Source organism: Sinocyclocheilus anshuiensis, unplaced genomic scaffold (assembly GCF_001515605.1).
Source record: "Sinocyclocheilus anshuiensis isolate Anshui unplaced genomic scaffold, SAMN03320099.WGS_v1.1 scaffold2621, whole genome shotgun sequence".
Lineage (NCBI taxonomy): Eukaryota > Metazoa > Chordata > Actinopteri > Cypriniformes > Cyprinidae > Sinocyclocheilus > Sinocyclocheilus anshuiensis.
This window is the reverse complement of record NW_015539472.1, coordinates 86074-104122: the sequence shown is the minus strand read 5'-3', so window position 1 is coordinate 104122 and position 18049 is coordinate 86074. Positions and strand designations below refer to the sequence as shown.

The following is an 18049-nucleotide window of genomic DNA, read 5'->3' as shown; positions in this document are numbered from 1 at the left end:
TATGACAGTTGCCCGCACCAATATGGCGGCGACGTTGACGTGCGGTCGAGTGGCCAATGAGGCGTCTAGGTATTTATTATGTCTATGCGTGCACCAGCACGCACGGCGTCATCGTACCGGATGTTGATTAGTCTGGAGGAAGAGCAGGAAGAAAGCGCAGCAGCGCGAGCTCCAGCTGAACGGAAATAAACAAACAGTCGATCGGAAGCGGCTGGTAAGAGTTGATCTCATACTAACCGGTTAAAGGCGAGCTTTGCTTCGATTCGACCTTCAAGAGTGTGTGTGTGTGTGTGTGTGTGTGTGTGTGTGTGTGTGTGCAAGAGTGTGTTGTTATTGTGATGCTGCGCGACAGATAAACAGACACAAGAAAGGGCCTTCAGCTCGACGCGCTTCATTATGATCACATTATTGGTTGTTTTCCTTCTGTTCTATCGCGGAGTCAGAAGCTTCTGTCCTCTGAATGAATGAGATCTGATCTAGAGCTGCTGATGTTCCTCCTTCAGGGTTTCCACTCGCCTTTTCACAAATTAAGGCCTTAAATCGAGGCAGAAAGTCATAAAGTCGTGGCATTAAATGTTACATGTTACAAACAAACACTGCCAAAAGATGTTCTTCCTCAATATTTCTGTCTTGTTTTCCAAATGTCTTTAAATGAAGACACATCTCCAGTAAATGAAAAGGTATCATGACTTAAAAATCTTCAGACATTTAAAACTGGAAGGACACAAATATTGAGGAAGAACAGTGATCAGAAGGTACAGTAATAGTTATTTCAGTGTATTTTTGTGTAAAGTAAATAATAAAGATCTGTTGGATGTTGTATCTTTCAATTTCAATGTGTTTCTAATATAAGACATATACATTTAGACACTGTATTGACATTGGATTCCATTGAATTAATTCCCTATTTTCTTTACTTGCTCTTAACGTGTTTGAGATTGTCCTGCAGAAGAATGTGCTGTCACTAGCTATGTTTCCATCCAAAGTTACAAATTAAACGTATGCACAAAATTGGAATATCGCATAAAACATTTACGAATGAAGCACCGTTTCCATCCAGTGAGTTCACTTCCTGATTAACTGGCACTAATTAATTTGCTGCAGCAGGAGAAGGCACTGTATGTAATAATGTTTGTATAAATTACGAGCTTCAGAGTGCGCAGACGAAACACGGTCATGTTATCTTATTTTCGGAGTCTGTGCTGTTTGGGAACGCAGTTAATTATAACGAAGCACTTTGACGAGACTTTGCTCAAGCATTTTAGAATGACAAAACTAGCATTTGATCGGTCCAGTTTTATTCTGTCCCATCGCAAAGTCACGTGTCTTTTTTGATGCGCATTAAGGAATTTATTCTGTAAAAGTTTTTCCATCGTAGTTTATGCACGTTTTCTTAACGGATGAGAAATGTATCCTACTTAGTTAAGCGCATAAGCTTTTTTATGCACATTTTTAGAATTTATGAGCATCTTGGCGTTTCCATCCAGCCTTTTTTCATGCAATATCCCAAAAAGTGCATAAAAGTAGGATGATGGGAACATAGCTAACTCTGCGTCTCTGGCTCTCACAGGTGTGTTTGTGTGGATCATGGGCCGCATCTTCTTGGATCACATCGGCGGCACGCGCCTGTTCTCCTGCGCTAACTGCGACACCATCCTGACCAACCGCTCCGAGCTGATCTCCACGCGCTTCACCGGTGCCACCGGACGAGCCTTCCTCTTCAACAAGGTATATATCGTCTGCGCTAATATCGTAATTGTTGTTTTAACGATGTGCGATTTGACATTATCCAGTATTTTGCAAAAACAAAACACCTACAGAGTGCACGCATACAAGTCTAGACTAGTGCGCGTGCGCATTTAGAGTGCGTTCTTTCACTGCATGATTCAGTCTATTACAATACATTTAGAATGATCACAAAATTCAAGACATGGGGGCAGAAAATGTATATATTTATATTATTTATATATTTTATATATACTAACCCTAACCCAGCATGATTACAAATGTGATATTGATTTTATACAATAGTTCAATAAACAAGAATTAATATTAAGAGGCTTAAGTTTTAGACGCAATATTCCCTGTTTTTGTGCTATTTTGACAACAAAAATAATCCCAAACACATCCACAGCACTGTTTTGTGTCTCTGAGCAACATGACGGTATTTCGTTCTTGAATGAATCAATCGTTTAAATGATTCGGATCAATCGCAATGTGATTACAAATGTGACATTGAATTCAATAAACAATAAGTTAATTAAGAGACTTACGTTTTAGACACCATATTGCTTGTATTTGCTCTATTTCGCCAACAAAAATCATTCCAAATACAGCCACAGCGCTGTTTTGTGTGTCTGAGCAACATGACGGTGTTTCGTTCTTGAATGAATCAATCGTTTAAATGATTCGGTTCAATCGCAATGACTCACTTATTAACAGTGACTTGCTGCCACCTGCTGGCGGATTTAATTTCACATTTAAAGTGGTTCATTTAAGGCCGGGCATGCACTGTGTTTTCATCAAGGTACCAACTCGCACTGTACGAGCAGATCGCATGAGATGTAAAGTCAAAGCTCACAGTTTATGTGCTCACACTGTGCGTGTGAAATACAGTTGCGCAGACGATGACACGTGTATATGGACAATAGCCAGAGATATCTTGAACAAAAAAGCATCAGGTGATTTGTCATTTCTAATTAATGTATTAAATTATTACCATTACTATTATTATCATTATTATGGTACTTTTATTATTAAATGTATAGGTCTACTACAATTAATTTGCACCACAATAATTTCATATCTCATTACCGCACAACTGACGCGCGGATAATAAATGATTAAATTAGCTTACTCCTCATTGAAAATGATTTAAAACATTTAGATATATTACACAATGAATAGGCCTGTATTAAAGATTAAATAGTTAAAGTTCTATTTTCGCGCAGGCGCAGTGAGGGACAAAGCACTGAGTTCAGGACAGTCGGTTCGTAGCTCTGCTTCAGCTGAAAGCTGAAATTCGGCCCAACTCAAAAAAGAGTCAGAATTCGGCTCAGAATCGAACGGAAATCACACAGTGTATGCCCGGCTTAAGGTAGATTGCTCGTTGTATCCTTTCATATTAATTTAAATAATTAAAAACTTCAGTATCCAATGTTTTATGTTTAATATATCAAAACAGTATTTATGCATGTGTAACCGCAGGTTAAATGCATTCATGTCCTGCACTAAACGGTGTGTAAACACATCTAAATATCACTTCAGACGCAGCTTCTGTGTTTCCTCTGCGCTGCAAAGATGGATTTTATTGATGCTGATTTAATTTGCTTGCTAACAGCCCAAATCTCTTATTATTCTAATTCACTGATTAAATGTGAGAAATTGACTCAAAAGATAATACACACTTTTAGAAAAAATGGCTTTATAAAGGTAAAAATGCCCACTAAAGATAAAAATCAATTTGAACGTATTGGAAAAGATTAATTTCTCTCAGTGTGAACTGACCACAACACAGAATATGAAGAATATCAAACACTTTAGGAGTCAGCTGTCCATCGCAATCCTTAATATATCAGCACAATAACACACTCTCAGAAAAAATCCCAGAAAATATCGAGATATGATTTTTTGTCAGTATCGCACACCCCTTGAGCGACTGGCCGTGGCTAGTGCACGGTGCTGATGCTAACGCTAACGTCCTGTGATGTTTCAGGTGGTGAACCTGCAGTACAGCGAGGTGCAGGACCGCGTGATGCTGACCGGCAGACACATGGTGCGAGACGTCAGCTGCAAGAACTGCAACAGCAAGCTGGGCTGGATCTACGAGTTCGCCACCGAGGACAGCCAGCGCTACAAGGAGGGCCGCGTGATCCTGGAGAGAGCGCTGGTGCGCGAGAGCGAGGGCTTCGAGGAGCACGTCCCGTCAGACGCTTCCTGAGAACCAGCGCTCGCCGTGACTCTCAGGTGTTTGTTAGGCCAAACCCTGATTTCAGCTCTGTAGATTCACCAATAAACATGCACCGCTGGTCGAGAGCTTCAGATGCACAAACAAACAAACGCGGCACGTAATGACCTGACCATCTGCTCACCAAGGGATGGCAGTTCAGATTATTTGACAGAAATGCATATGTTCATGGCTTCTTTTCCCGTGTTTCACACATTTTTCCTCTGTAAGTATGGAGTTCTGTTTGTGCCAAAAGTGTAGACTGCTTTGTCTATGTCTGCTGTTATTGCTGTTGTTCTTTGTTCATGCTTTAGAAGTTTGTGCTCTCAGTGAACGTTCTGTACGGATGTCCATATAAACAAACAGAATTTGCTCAATAATGAGTTTCTCACCATTTTTCTAAAACTCTGAATATTATGACAGTATAGATGATGGCTATAGATTGATTAATGCAAAAAAAAAAAAAAAATGCATCTGGAAGTTTGAGAAAACTCTTATTGGGAAAATCTAATTCTGTTTGTTTATCTGGATGTTTGTAAAATATTACAGAATGTAAAGCATAGCACTGAATAAATGACATAAAACAACAGCACTAACAGCAAACAGACAAATATCATGTACGATCCACTTTTGGCACAAATCTAACTCCATACATAAGATCGCTTGTGTTGTTGGAATAACATCTCCACCTTCACCGGGAAACCAAGGGTTAATGAATGCACCGGATGAAATGACGTAGAGTTCTCCACAAATTCTCTGTTTGTTTCCTTAAAAGTTGAGGACAATTGTAAAGCCCTCTTTATCATCCTTTAATAACTCGTCCGTTTCTGCATCTGTGGTTTCTCTACACTGATGTGACCAGACAGGTTCAGGATTTCAGGCTGAAGAGATCTGAAGGTCTTTCTGGTTGAGCAGAGTTTAGGATGAGCTGCATTCACTCAATCTGTGATCTGTAGTCAAACAGCAGCCTGTATTAGATCACAGCCGCTTCAGACACAATCACACCACTCTGCCGTGAAACGACCTTCCTTTGCTCTGTTGGAGAGGAGTGTGTTATTATTCACTGATTCTCGTGTTCATTTGTGATTTCTTCGAGACTTTTTGGATTCGTTGGGTCTCTAAATCTCCTCAGTTCTGCGAATTCCTCACATGCTTCTGTTCGGTGTTTGCTTCTGAAGAACCAGCAAGAGCGTTTCTGCTTCTCTCTATCTGTCCTTTGATTAAAGCCGCTTCTGTTCATTATTGTATTCCAAAGCTCAGTTGTGTGTTTAGCATGAGGTTCATTGTGTTATATTTGATGTCTTACTTGAAGAATAAATCATTTGCTAAAGTGGAATTGCTCTTCCTTCCCAGTATTTCAAGAAATTAGTAACACTTTACCATAAGATTCCATTTGTTAACAGTTGAACTAACATTGAAAAAATAATTCAAAAATATTCATTAATTGTAATGTTAATTTCTGTGCATTTACTAATACCTGATTAAAGTCAAAAGCTGTATTTATTATTATTATATGTGACCCTGCAGCACAAAAGCAGTGTTAAGTCGCTGGGGTATATTTGTAGCAATAGCCAACAATACATTGTATGGGTCAAAATTATACATTTCTCTTTTATGCCAAAAATCATTAGGATATTAAGTAAAGATCATGTTCCGTGAAGATATTTTGTAAATGTCCTACCGTAAATATATCAAAACTTAATTTTTGATTAGTAATATGCATTGCTAAGAACTTCATTTGAACAACTTTAAAGATGATTTTCTCAATATTTAGATTTTTTTGCAACCTCAGATTCCAGATTTTCAAATAGTTGTATCTCAGCCAAATATTGTCCTACCCTAACAAACCATACATCAATGGAAAGATTATTTATTCAGCTTCCAGATGATGCATAAATCTCAATTTCACAAAATTGACCCTTATGACTGGTTTTGTGCTCCAGGGTCACATTTAATATAGCTGAGCTGACATGAGCTAGCAATGAAGAATTGTATTTTTATTAACTAACATAAAGATTTGTAAATACTGTAACACATGCATCACTCATTGTTAATGTTAGTGAATGCACTGGGATCTTATTAAGACTGAAGCTCAGTGCTGGTGTTTTGTGCTCCAGCAGATGGGAGTAAAGCTCAGTGTTGCTCTGGCTTCAGCCAAACAGCATCACGCTCACACTGATCCTCTTCTGTGTTTGCTCTAACTACAGGTGACCGACGGGTTTCATCTTACATTCACTGTCACTCCAGCCCTGCGCACATACGCCAGAACAAACCTGGCTTCTGCTGCTCCGCACACAGACATGCAGCGAGACACAGAATACTACAGACGGCTTTAAAACCAGCCAGACACTAGACAAAACCACTGCTTTTACATGCACTGCTCTGTCGTGCTCCATCTCATGTCTCTTCTTTCAGAAAACACCTGAAATACACCGTTAAGTGTTTGTTTTATTGCACTTTATCTATTTGCGTCTGTAGATTTCTATCTCAAGCCATATCTTTAAAGCGTTTTACATTCAGCAAACTTTAGTTTTATTCCTCTGAAGGTTTGTTCAAATTTCATTCACATTGATACAACATTTCACTCCTAAAAACATGGTGAAAATGTGTTTGTTTTCTGTCTGTTGATAAACAGAGAAATCCAAAAGCTCCTCTGGAAAAACCTTTAACTCTCATATGTCAACAAACTCAAAGAATATTAAACCTGGCTTTAGTTCATGTTCAGATTTATTTTCTGGGAAGGTATGCAAAGGAGTGCGTGTTTAATTAGAAAATGCCTCATTTGCATGTTGAAATAGAACTTTCCAGAAATCCTGTAATACAAGTTATTTATTGCACTCACTTTATATTAAGTGTCCTTAACAACAATGTACTTACATTTAAATTAATCATTTGAAATGCACTTATTGTGTACATAGGTTACATGTTTTTACATTGTATTTCTATTTGAAAATACCATCCTGTAATTACACCTTTTTCTGGGCTTGCATCTATATTTACACTGTTGAGCTAACCTCGATCCTGTAAACCAGCACAGCAGTCCCTAACCTAACCTAATCCAGATCCCACCTCAACTCAACAACACAACAGCTGCATTTTACTGAACAACTCATTGCTTTATTATTAACTACAGAGTATTTAAAGACACTTAAATATATGTCCCTGCAGCACAAAAGCAGTGTTAAGTCGCTGGGGTATATTTGTAGCAATAGCCAACAATACATTGTATGGGTCAAAATTATACATTTCTCTTTTATGCCAAAAATCATTAGAATATTAAGTAAAGATCATGTTCCATGAAGATATTTTGTAAATGTCCTACCGTAAATATATAAAACTTAATTTTTGATTAGTAATATGCATTGCTAAGAACTTAATTTGGACAACTTTAAAGATGATTTTCTCAATATTTAGATTTTTTTGCACCCTCAGATTCCAGATTTTCAAATATTGTCCTATCCTAACAAACCATACATCAGTGGAAAGATTATTTATTCAGCTTTCAGGTGATGCATAAATCTCAATTTCACAAAAGTGACCCTTATGACTGGTTTTGTGCTCCAGGGTCACATATAAAGTGAGACCTATTTATTAATTTATTTATTTTTTAATGGTATTTATTTATTTTACTTACCATTCTTAATGTGATTAGTGATATTAGTGATCTATCTTTAGTTGTTTTGTTCACCTGTGGTGTGTTGCTTACAGCAGATCCTCCTCTGGGTTTTGATTTTCCAGCAACACCAAACCAACGAAAACCATGAGTGCTGTAAAAAAAATAAAGTGCTTGCACAGTTTAATTTCTCAGTTGTTTGAGGACACGAGGAGAAACAAATCTTGACAATCAGACGATAAATTAGCTCATTAGATAGGAAAGCATGTTTATGATGCGTAAGGCTGTTTAGTGTATGACAGTGTTTACAGTGCGCGGTGCTAACTAACCCAGTCAGCAGAATAAACCAGCCGGATGAGTGTTCAGAGGTGACATTTATGACAAGAATCCGCTGAGGAGACCTGAAGGGAACCGACGCGACGCGTCATCAGCGCGTGGAAAAGTGCCAACTCATGATCGCCAAGGCGAGACAGACAGGTGAGCATCAGTGAGAGCACCGCGCAACGCGATCATGGGGCGCTACAGCGGCAAGACGTGCCGCCTGATCCTGATGCTGGTCATCACCGTCATCTTCTTCGTGGCGGAGATCGTAGCGGGGTACATGGGCAACTCCATCGCGCTGGTGTCGGACTCGTTCAACATGCTGTCGGACATTCTGTCGCTGTGCGTCGGGCTGACGGCGGCGCGGGTGTCGCGTCGCGCGGGCTCGGGGCGCTTCACTTACGGCATGGGCCGCGCGGAAGTGGTGGGCGCGCTGGCTAACGCCGTGTTCCTCGCCGCGCTCTGCTTCTCTGTGTCCATGGAGTCGCTGAAGAGGCTCGCCATGCCGCAGGCCATCGATGACCCGCCGCTGGTGCTGATCGTGGGCTCGCTGGGGCTCGCGGTGAACGTGCTCGGGCTGCTGATCTTCCAGGACTGCAGCCGCTGCCTGCGCGCGACGCGACGGAACGACGCTCCTGTGCCGCGCGACGCGGAGGAGGAAGAAACAGGTGCTGACCCCAACGCTTCGTGTTTGCTTTGCAGCGTCGCTGCTCTTTTGAGAGATTCATCTGCTGTGTGCAACATCTGATAAACGCCTTTACAAAGTTAGTTTTACGTTCATTCTAAATCAGAAGCACTGAAGACATTCTCTAAATGTCTGATTCACATCTGACAGCAGGGTCTCTGCGGGTCTCAGCTTTTCACTGATTAAGCTCTTTAAAGGTCTAAAATCAGAGCATAAAGTCATGGAATCATGGCATTAATTCGCTGCATCTTCCTCAGTGTTTCTGTCTTGTTGTCTAAACATGCCTAAATCAAGATGCATTTACTGGAGATGCTAAATTAAATTAAGTCTGACAAATGAATCAAAATGAAGAGAGTTTATGATTAAAGCAGGAACAGATATCTGTCAATGAGGAATGAAAACTAGTTCTCCCTTTGAATTAAGATGATTTTTGGCAGATATTTTACAGATACTTTAGATACTTGTTTTAATCATAAACTCACTTCATTTTGATTAATTTCTTAAAATTGTGAATATCAAGTAAATGTATCTTGATGTAAGAATCTTTAGGCGTTTGCACCGGAAAACAAGACAAAAGTGCTGATGAAGAACAGCGTGATCAGAAGTTACAGTAAAAATTATTTCAGTATATTTTTTGTCAAATTAATTAAAAGTAATGGAGATGTGTTGGACGTTGTTTAAGACTGTACTGACACATTGTGTTCCACTCGATTTATTCCTCAGATTTTCTTTACTTGGTCTTAAATTGACCTTCTTCAAACCTGCAGAAACCATGTGAACGGAAACGTCTCGTAACAGCAAATGCTCTAAACAATGTCTTCCAGATAAAAACACATACATTAGACGTCTCTGCGATGCACATGTTGTATCTGGGACGGATCTGCATGCATTATTAAAGTGCAGTATTGTGTGGCCTTGTACTTTGGTCATATAATCTGAATAATCTGCTGCTGGAGAACAGCGTGACTGATGTGTGAGCCTCAGGCAGAGCTGGCGCTTTGTGTTTGTCCTGGATCTTCAGAAGTGCACTCCACACTTGTGCTTTCTCCGTCCACAGGCCTGCAGGAGAAGAAGGCTGGGAGCGACGGGCCTCCTCTGAACATCCGGGGTGAGTGAGTGAGTGAGCCGCTGTGCTTTAGTGTTCATCAGCAGTGTTTCCAGCACACTGTCTCTCTCTCTCTCTCTCTCTCCCTCTCTCTGTGTGTGTGAATGGCATGTCTCTCTCTCTCTCTCTCTCTCTCTCTATATGTGAATGGCATGTCTCTCTCTCCGCAGGCGTGCTGCTGCATGTGTTGAATGACGCGCTGGGCTCGGTGGTGGTGGTGGTGGCCTCGGCTCTGTTCTACGTGTGGCCCCTGGCCCCTGAGAGCCCGTGTAACTGGCAGTGTTACGTGGACCCCAGTCTGACACTGGTCATGGTGGTCATCATCATGTTGTCAGCTGCTCCTCTGGTCAAAGAAACGGCTGGGATCCTGCTGCAGATGAGTCCCCCTGATCTGCCGCTCACCGCAGTCTGTGAGTTCACATTCATGTCTCTGTGCACTAGAGAAATCCATCCCAGTTCACGTATTTATGCACTATTCTGTGAGGTTTTTTAGTATAGATTGTGCAATCAGTATGTTCACACTGGACTCTTCTAATGTCATGATGATGCACTTGATTAGCCGACAAAACCAAGCGTGGAATATTGGACACTTCATGCATTCAACCGTCGCAGCTTTAATTACTCGAGGACTGCTGCTTTAGTACATAGAATAGTGCATAGTGTAGTGTGTCAGTCTGTCAACACAGTCTGGTTCACCACATTAACATGAAGGATTTTTTTTTTTTTTCAGTTTCTTTTGCACAGGCCGTTCACAACAAGAATGAAAACTCTAATGATATTATTAGCATGCAGACTGATGTGTATTGTTAATGTTCTAAGTACATTGCAGTTTTGTCATCTTTTAAAGGCACAACAGACTTGTGTGATTGGTTACAACGCACAACACTGTAAAAACACGTGAAAAGAATCATGGCGCAACATTGAGCAGATCTCAGTCTAATGCTGCAGTCAACACTTTTCATTTCATTTTCATTTTATTCGCGACAGCCGTACTGAATTTAGTTTAACTGTACAGCAGCACTTTTTTTAGTTTCTACAAGTGGAAACTGAGGATAGTGCGGATATTACGTCATAGATAGGCGACAATGACCAGGGACAAGCCATTATTTAAAGGGGTAGTTCACCCAAAAATAAAAACTCTGTCATTAATTACTCACCCTCGTGTCGTTCCAAACCCGTAAGACCTTCATTCATCTTCTGAACACAAATTAAGATATTTTTGATGAATTCTGAGAGCTCTCTGATCCTCCATAGACAGCAAAGATCCTTACACGATCAAGGCTCAGAAACTTAGCAAAGAGATCGTTAAAATAATCCATGTGTTCAACCGTAATTTTACGAAGCTACGAGAATACTTTTTGTGCACAAAGAAAACAAAAATAACGACTTATATTCAACAGTTCGTCTCCTCCACGTCACCTTATAGTGCCATTTTGGAGAGTAAACGGTACCTTACACGGTTACGCCGTTTACACTATTTACACTTTGATCTGAACGTAAACACGGTATCCGCGTACATATGTTGCATACGTTGTTTACATATTGTGCCTTTATATTGTTTCTTTCATATTGTGCCTTTAAATGCTCATGCTCTTTAAAGCAGGATGGATTCTGATTGGCTGTCGATGTTTTTATTGTTCAGCAGCTGGAAATAAATCATTCTAAAAGAGATTCCAGTGAAATCATTCATCTGTGTTGTTATTGTTGTAGTTGTGTGGACTCTGCTATTCTTTTAAATTTAAAACAGTTTTCAGAACTTTAGCATTATAGTTATGTGTTTTAAATGGGCCTTTTAACTTAAAAAATGGTGTAGAAACAATTTGCACTCAGAAATTGCTAGTAAGTTTCACAAATAATTACAAAAAATGACAGATAACATTGAATTAAACAAACTGAAATATTTAGACAGACTGAAATAGTCATTTGTTTGTAAAACTGCTTGCAAAATTCTGTAGAACTATTTGTCTTGTAAAATTTACAATTTACAACTACAGAAAATTACAGTGTATTTTACAGAGTAGGGTTGAAGGAAATCTCTGTAAACATACTGGTCACTTTCTGCCAGGACATTTGTTGAATGACAAAGAAACAGCAAGTAACACATTGAATTAAATGTGAATTTTAAACTGTATTTTCTTGTAGTTTAACTTGTAATTTACAGCATCAGAAGATCATTTTTTACAGTTTGTTTACATTTGTTTTTAGGACATCGGTTTTTACAGTTTTCAGTCATGCTACTAGTAAACTTCACTAAGTTAAATGACAAAGAAACAGCAAGTAACACATTGAATTAAATGTGAATTTTAAACTGTATTTTCTTGTAGTTTAACTTGTAATGTACAACATCGGAAGAAAATTTTTTACACTGAGGGCTGAAGGGAATCTCTGGTAAACTGTAAGGTTTTTATTGTTGGTGTCTCACAGTGCTGCTGCTGCGTGTCTCTGCTTGTTTGTGTGTCTCTGTCTCAGTGGAGAGCGTGTGCAAACTCCCCGGCGTGGCGAGCGTTCACGAGGCTCACGTCTGGGAGTTATCTAAAGGACAGAACGTGGCCTCGCTGCACGTCAAAGTGTCTGCTGACCTGCAGGACCCGGCTCTTCAGACGCAGATCCAGCAGCTGTTCCACCGCGCCGGCGTCCACAGCGTCACGGTTCAGCTGGAGCGCGCCGACGGAGAGATGCCCTGCTGTCCTCCTGCCTCCAGAGACGTGACCGAGAAACAGAAGCAAATATCAGCCAAACACACCGAGAGCACCAAGTTCTGAAGCCATTTCTCGACCCGGCCGGTTCCCATGATAATGCACAGAACAAACAGACCTCGTGTTTAATTCCTCCTCACGACTGTGCCTCGCTGCCCTTTCAGACTCCAGCTAATGATTCCTAGTAATTGTTCTTCGTTAGTTTGAGACGGTGCCTGACGGAATCCGGATCATCAGTCTAATTAATCAGCAGCTTATTTATTGCTCTGAATGAGAGACACGTCCAGCTCATATTTCAGCCCAAAACAACAGGATAAAAACACATAATCAAGCCAAAGTCTCATGAGTGTGTAAAGAATGCAAACATGATAGTATTTGCCGTAGTGCCTCTAATGCTTATGCTGATATATGTAATAAATAATAATCTGTATTACAGTAATATGCAATTATTGTTTCAAAAATATTTTTTCGTTTCTTTTGATTTTGGGGTGAAATTCGACCTGGACATGGTTTCATGAGATTCGTTCCAATAGCATATTTACATTCCGTATTGTTATTTATGACCTTTTGCTCTTAATAATCTTTATAACTTCTTGGTAATTCAGGGAAACGCATAGAATTAACTGATATTTAGTTGTTGTGGTGTGAGAGTGTGTGTTTTTGTGTGAGTGTGTATTTGAGAGACAATCAACTGTACTTTAAAACTGTATAAACTAATGTTAAACATTTTGGTTGAAATCAGATTTAGCCTTTCTAAGGAAACAGATTTGAATGGATATGAACAGTGAACTGCTCTGTTTATTAAGATGAAATTCACCTGTTGATCGGCTGTTGTGTGGAGAAACATCTTTCATGACTGCAGCAGCTCCAAACTCACATCAACTCTAATCACAGGTGTTCATAATCACCAGCTGATGAAGCACTAGAGGGCAGCAGAGAACACACACACGCACACTCACACTCACACTCTAACACACTTACACTCTCAAACACATTCACACTCTAACACAGACACACATACACACACTTAAACACACACACACTCAAACACACACACACACACTCAAACACACACACTCACACTCAAACACACACACACACACACTCTCTAACACACACTTACACTCTAACACACACTCAAACACATTCACACTCTAACACACACAGACACACATACACACTCTTAACACACACTCAAACACACACACACACACTCAAACACATACACTCACACTCTAGCACACACACACTCACACACACTCAAACACACACACACTCTCTAACACACTCACACTCAAACACACACACACAAACTCACTCGCACTCTAACACACACACACACTCCTGAACATGAACATCAGTCACGTGACATTAAGATACATTTCTTATTTCTGTTTCTCTGTCAGTTATTTTATAATATTCCAATCTGAAGCTCCACTGATGATCAGTAAAACACATGAGTGTCAGGGCATTAATAATGGAGGAGGCTGAAGGTGTCACTCTTTCCATGCACTGCTGTTCAGAGAACCCATTAAAGCTTCCAGGAAAACACCAGAGAAACTCTGATGAACCGGGCTTGTGTCTGGATGAGGTGATAGTGAGGCGGTGAAGAACGACACTGATCTGTGTTTAAGGTGACATGAAACCTGCTGTTTCAGATCCAAAACACACTCAAGAAGTGCATGTGTAAAGCTGTGCTAAAACAACGACCAATCAAACTCAGGCCTACAATACTCAAACAGATATTCATAGATTCAATACGGACAACTATCATCAACAAATCAAATGAAGACTTGAATAAGAGCTGAGGAAAACCAGTTCATGACAAACCCACGCTCACTTTAATCTGCTCTGACTCAGATAACACAGAAGAGGCCAGCTGATGGAGCTCAGGCAGGACGAAGCCGTATTTAACGAGTCTGACGGTGTTTCCAGTGATCTGCACTCTGTGAGAATCCTCCATCACATCGCTTTCACAACTCACGGCTTTCTGAGCTGCTTCATGGAGCTTCTGTTTGAAGTGTTTGGAAAGATGTTTGATGAGCTGAACGATCAGCACAACAACAAAGCTGCCTCTGAAGGAGACTGAGACGTCAGTGCTTTATCTTTGTGAGGAGCTCAGATTACAGCTGATTACGGTGCTGTTCTTCAATCAGCTGATCTCAGCAGAAGACTGATGTGTTTGTGTTTCCCGTCACTGACATCATCCTGCATCACGTTACTAAGCAACCCCTGAGCACCATCTGTCGTCACGGCAACCGCCTCACCCTCAGACCTCTGGTGATTTCCTCCATCAAACCTCAGTCTCATTCATTATTAACTGATAGATTTCATAACTTTCACATTGAGAATTGCAAGTATTTTAGCTTTCTGATATGTTCTGTTTGAATATGCAAATTAGGCATTATCTAATTAAATATGTACTATTCTCTACACATTTCCAGAATATAAATCTGATCATTGTATAACGTCAGGTTCATAATTCTTGTTTGATTTTGTTGACATATCAAAGGTTTTTTCCAGAGGGGGTGGATTTGGATTTCTTTTTATCACTCCATAAATCAGAAAAAACTGTCAACAGACAGAAAACAAACACATGTTTTTAGGAGTAAAATGATGTATAAATCAGTGTGAATGAAATATGAACAAACCTTCAGAATACAGAGAGGAATAAAACTGTAAAGAGAAAAAACTTTGATTGAAATCTACAGACTCAGACAGATAAAGTGTGATACTTTAATGTGTGTTTTGGATGCTTTCTTTTCTTTAGTCTGAAAGAAGAACAGAGCAGAAACAGAGCAGAATCTCCAGACGGAGCGCAGTCTGCTGTTAAACGTGCTTTACTCACTCGACACGGCTGAGCTGTTCATCTGAACTGGACACAGCTCATGAAGCAACAGAAGATGGATTTATTGGCGCGTTGATTATGATTATGGTTGGTTACAGTGAATATACCTGAGTGATCGTGACACGAGGAACACACACACAGTGAGCCGGTCCACACTAACCCAGGAGCACAGCACACACAGGTCAGAGGTCAGGGTTCGGTCAGGTCTTATACGGGTAACTCAGTCCTGATTTACACGAGGATTGTCTGGGAACGTCACGCGTGTTGATTCTTCTGTCGCATTACCTGCAGCCATGCATGCGGAGAACACGCAACACGCTCCTGACGCGCATCAATACACTGGGCTTTTCCTTTTTCACCAGCGCTCGAAGCTAATGTGCTATGGCTGCGTTCCGTAACTATAAAACATACACACAGTGCTGGACAAAATTATTACAACACTAGTGTTTCCAGCAGCTGAAAATGGTTTGAAGTCAGTTATTTCTATCTTTTGCTGTAGTGTGTCAGGAGGAAATATCTGTTAATTGTAATAATGCAGTGAGATATATGTTAGTGCTGCACACAGAGATCTGATCTGATCATCATCAGTCTGTCCGCTGACACACTACAGCAAAAGATAGAAATAACTGACTTCAAACCAGTTTCAGCTGCTGGAAACACTAGTGTTGTAATAATTTTGGCCAGCACTGAACACCAAATAAAATATCGTAATTCTTTTAAATATGGCTGTAAGTGGATAACCCGAGCTACTAAAACAGGACGAAACAAACGAGAAACACAAAGAGCTGAAAGAGTTAAGAGACGAGATTGGCGTTCGCAGTGATGAATGCTGTGTTTATGATGTTTATAGTGTGATCTTCTCCTCTCGTGTCTCAGTCCTGCTTCACCTGTGCGCCGCTCCAGCGCCGGTGGCAGGCCAGCTCCATCAGCTCCACTCCACCCGTGACCCGCTGCTGACACAGGAAGAAGATGACCATCAGCAGGAAGTAGAGTCTGAGGGCGGTCCAGAGCCACAGGCCGGCGCAGCAGAGCGTGATGAAGGCGCTCCAGTACAGCAGCGACGCAGCTTTGATCAGCGCCACTCTCAGCTGGCTCTTACAGGGCGGCACGCGGGCCTCGGGCTGGTCGAAGCGGCGCGGCTCGGAGCGGTAGAAGGCACACAGACGCTGCTCTTTCTCTCGCCAGCGCTCCTGACACCAGCGCTGCAGCTGCTCCGCGCTCGAGGGCAGACACGCCGCAGAGAAACGCCGCACGTGGAAGTGGATCTCGCGCGGGAACAGACCCAGGAGCAGGTGCCGCTCCGTCTGAGGGATGTTCTGAGGATACGCCACCGTGATATCATGCACAGCGTCCAGGTTATCACCTGTCCACGGAAATAACAAGCATCACTCACAGCTCACACAGCACTCACTGATCTCACATTTACATTCATGCATTTGACACGAGACGCGACGCACTACCAGCCAAACGTTTCTCAACAGGAAGGTTTTTAATGCAGCGCGCTTATAATACACAGAATCTTATCAGTCACTGGTCTGCACACTAATTTAGCTTTCATTATGGCTAAATGTATCAATATAGTTACAGTTATCATCATTATATTTTAAGTTATTGTCATTATACACTAACAGTCAAAGTTTTAGAACAGACAGATATTTAATGTTTTTAAATAAGCCTCTTCTGCTCACCAAGCCTGCATTTATTTGATACAAAATACAGCAAATAGAGTAAAATTGTGAAATATTTTTACTATTTAATAAGAGAATGGCTCGCCTTTAATAAAGAGCAGCATTAATCTGAAATAGAAATCTTTTGCAACATTATAAATGTCTTTATCATCACTTTTGATCCATTTAAAGCATCCTTGCTAAATAAAAGTATTAACTTCTATAATTTCTTTCCCCCCCAAAAAATGATAAGACTCCAAGCTTTTGAATGGTGGAGTGTATAATGTTACAAAAGCTTTTTATTTCAGATAAATGCTGATCTTTAAATCTTTCTATTCATCAAAGAATCCTGAAAAAAAAAAGTACTCAACTGTTTTAAATATTGATGATAATAATAATAATAATAATAATCAGAAATGTTTGTTGAGCAGCAAATCAGCATATTAGAATGATTTCTGAAGATCATGTGACACTGAAGACTGGAGTAATGATGCTGAAAATACAGCTGCGCATCACAGAAATAAATTAGTTTAACAGAGATTCACATAGAAAACAGCTGTTTTAGATAGTAATAATATTTCTAAATGTTACTGTTTTTGCTGTACTTTGTATCAAATAAATGCAGGCTTGATGAGCAGAAGACACTTGAAAAATGTTACGGTTCAGAAACGTTTGACTGGTAGTGTATATTGCATTCAAGGTTTAGACTTCATTCCCTGGGAATCAAACCCGTGAGCCAGGTGTTGCAAGCATTACACTCTACTCTATGAGCACACTTTAAAGGGTTTAGGTTGAGCTCGTTTGTGAGCTCTGACGAACATCTACACTGTAACGCTCTCTAATTCGATCCTCTGAACTAACGATGCAGAACACGCGAGCGCTGATGACCTCTGACCTTTCCGCAGCATGTCGACGATGAAGGTGAAGCCGGTGGTGCGAGGATGAAGAACATACTCGTACTTGGGAAGACCGTTTTTCTCAGCGAACTCGTCGCTCCTGGCGCGGGTGTTTTCTGCACAGAGACATCGATGAAAACAGACTTCACACAAACCTTATAATAAAGAACAAAACTCCAAATGAACTAAAATGTGCTTTTAACACACTATCTCTGTATTTAAATTGTATTTAGTCAGCAATTGTAGTACACTTGAGTGTACTCGTGTTTGAA

At 40.5% G+C, this 18049-nt stretch overlaps 3 protein-coding genes across 5 annotated transcripts in view; 2 read left to right on the top strand and 1 right to left on the bottom strand.

The window, feature by feature from the left end:
* Window positions 1-99: 99 nt before the first annotated feature.
* Window positions 100-13124, top strand: LOC107683863 (zinc transporter 10). Its single transcript, XM_016479915.1, has 8 exons — window positions 100-214; window positions 1571-1728; window positions 3716-3931; window positions 6031-6136; window positions 8048-8548; window positions 9533-9673; window positions 9841-10080; window positions 12140-13124. Exons 2-8 carry the CDS (start codon window positions 1588-1590, stop codon window positions 12430-12432), a joined length of 1638 nt encoding a protein of 545 aa, XP_016335401.1. The 5' UTR covers window positions 100-214; window positions 1571-1587; the 3' UTR covers window positions 12433-13124.
* LOC107683860 (zinc transporter 10-like) lies at window positions 7845-9591 on the top strand. The gene is made up of 2 exons (XM_016479912.1): window positions 7845-8548; window positions 9527-9591. The coding sequence occupies exons 1-2, from the start codon at window positions 8071-8073 to the stop codon at window positions 9529-9531; spliced, it is 483 nt and encodes a 160-aa protein (XP_016335398.1). The 5' UTR covers window positions 7845-8070; the 3' UTR covers window positions 9532-9591.
* Window positions 13125-15788: 2664 nt separating the features above from the next.
* Window positions 15789-18049, bottom strand: part of lclat1 (lysocardiolipin acyltransferase 1) — a 12885-nt gene continuing 10624 nt past the window's right edge. For all 3 annotated transcript variants that reach the window (XM_016479909.1, XM_016479910.1, XM_016479911.1), the window contains exons 5-6: window positions 17777-17893; window positions 15789-16577 (exon numbers count right to left, since the gene is read on the bottom strand). In XM_016479909.1, coding sequence (XP_016335395.1) covers window positions 16087-16577; window positions 17777-17893 — 608 coding nt within the window. In that variant the 3' untranslated portion in view covers window positions 15789-16086. The remainder of the gene's footprint in view (window positions 16578-17776; window positions 17894-18049) is intronic.

Excerpts from the sequence above, each read along its gene's own strand:
- LOC107683863 (XM_016479915.1), top strand. The coding sequence starts at position 1,588 with ATGGGCCGCATCTTCTTGGATCACATCGGCGGCACGCGCCTGTTCTCC. Across the intron at positions 8,549-9,532 it reads CGCGGAGGAGGAAGAAACAG|TGATGTGTGAGCCTCAGGCA; the intron begins GTGCTGACCCCA and ends GAACAGCGTGAC. Across the intron at positions 10,081-12,139 it reads TCTGCCGCTCACCGCAGTCT|TGGAGAGCGTGTGCAAACTC; the intron begins GTGAGTTCACAT and ends TCTCTGTCTCAG.
- LOC107683860 (XM_016479912.1), top strand. The coding sequence starts at position 8,071 with ATGGGGCGCTACAGCGGCAAGACGTGCCGCCTGATCCTGATGCTGGTC.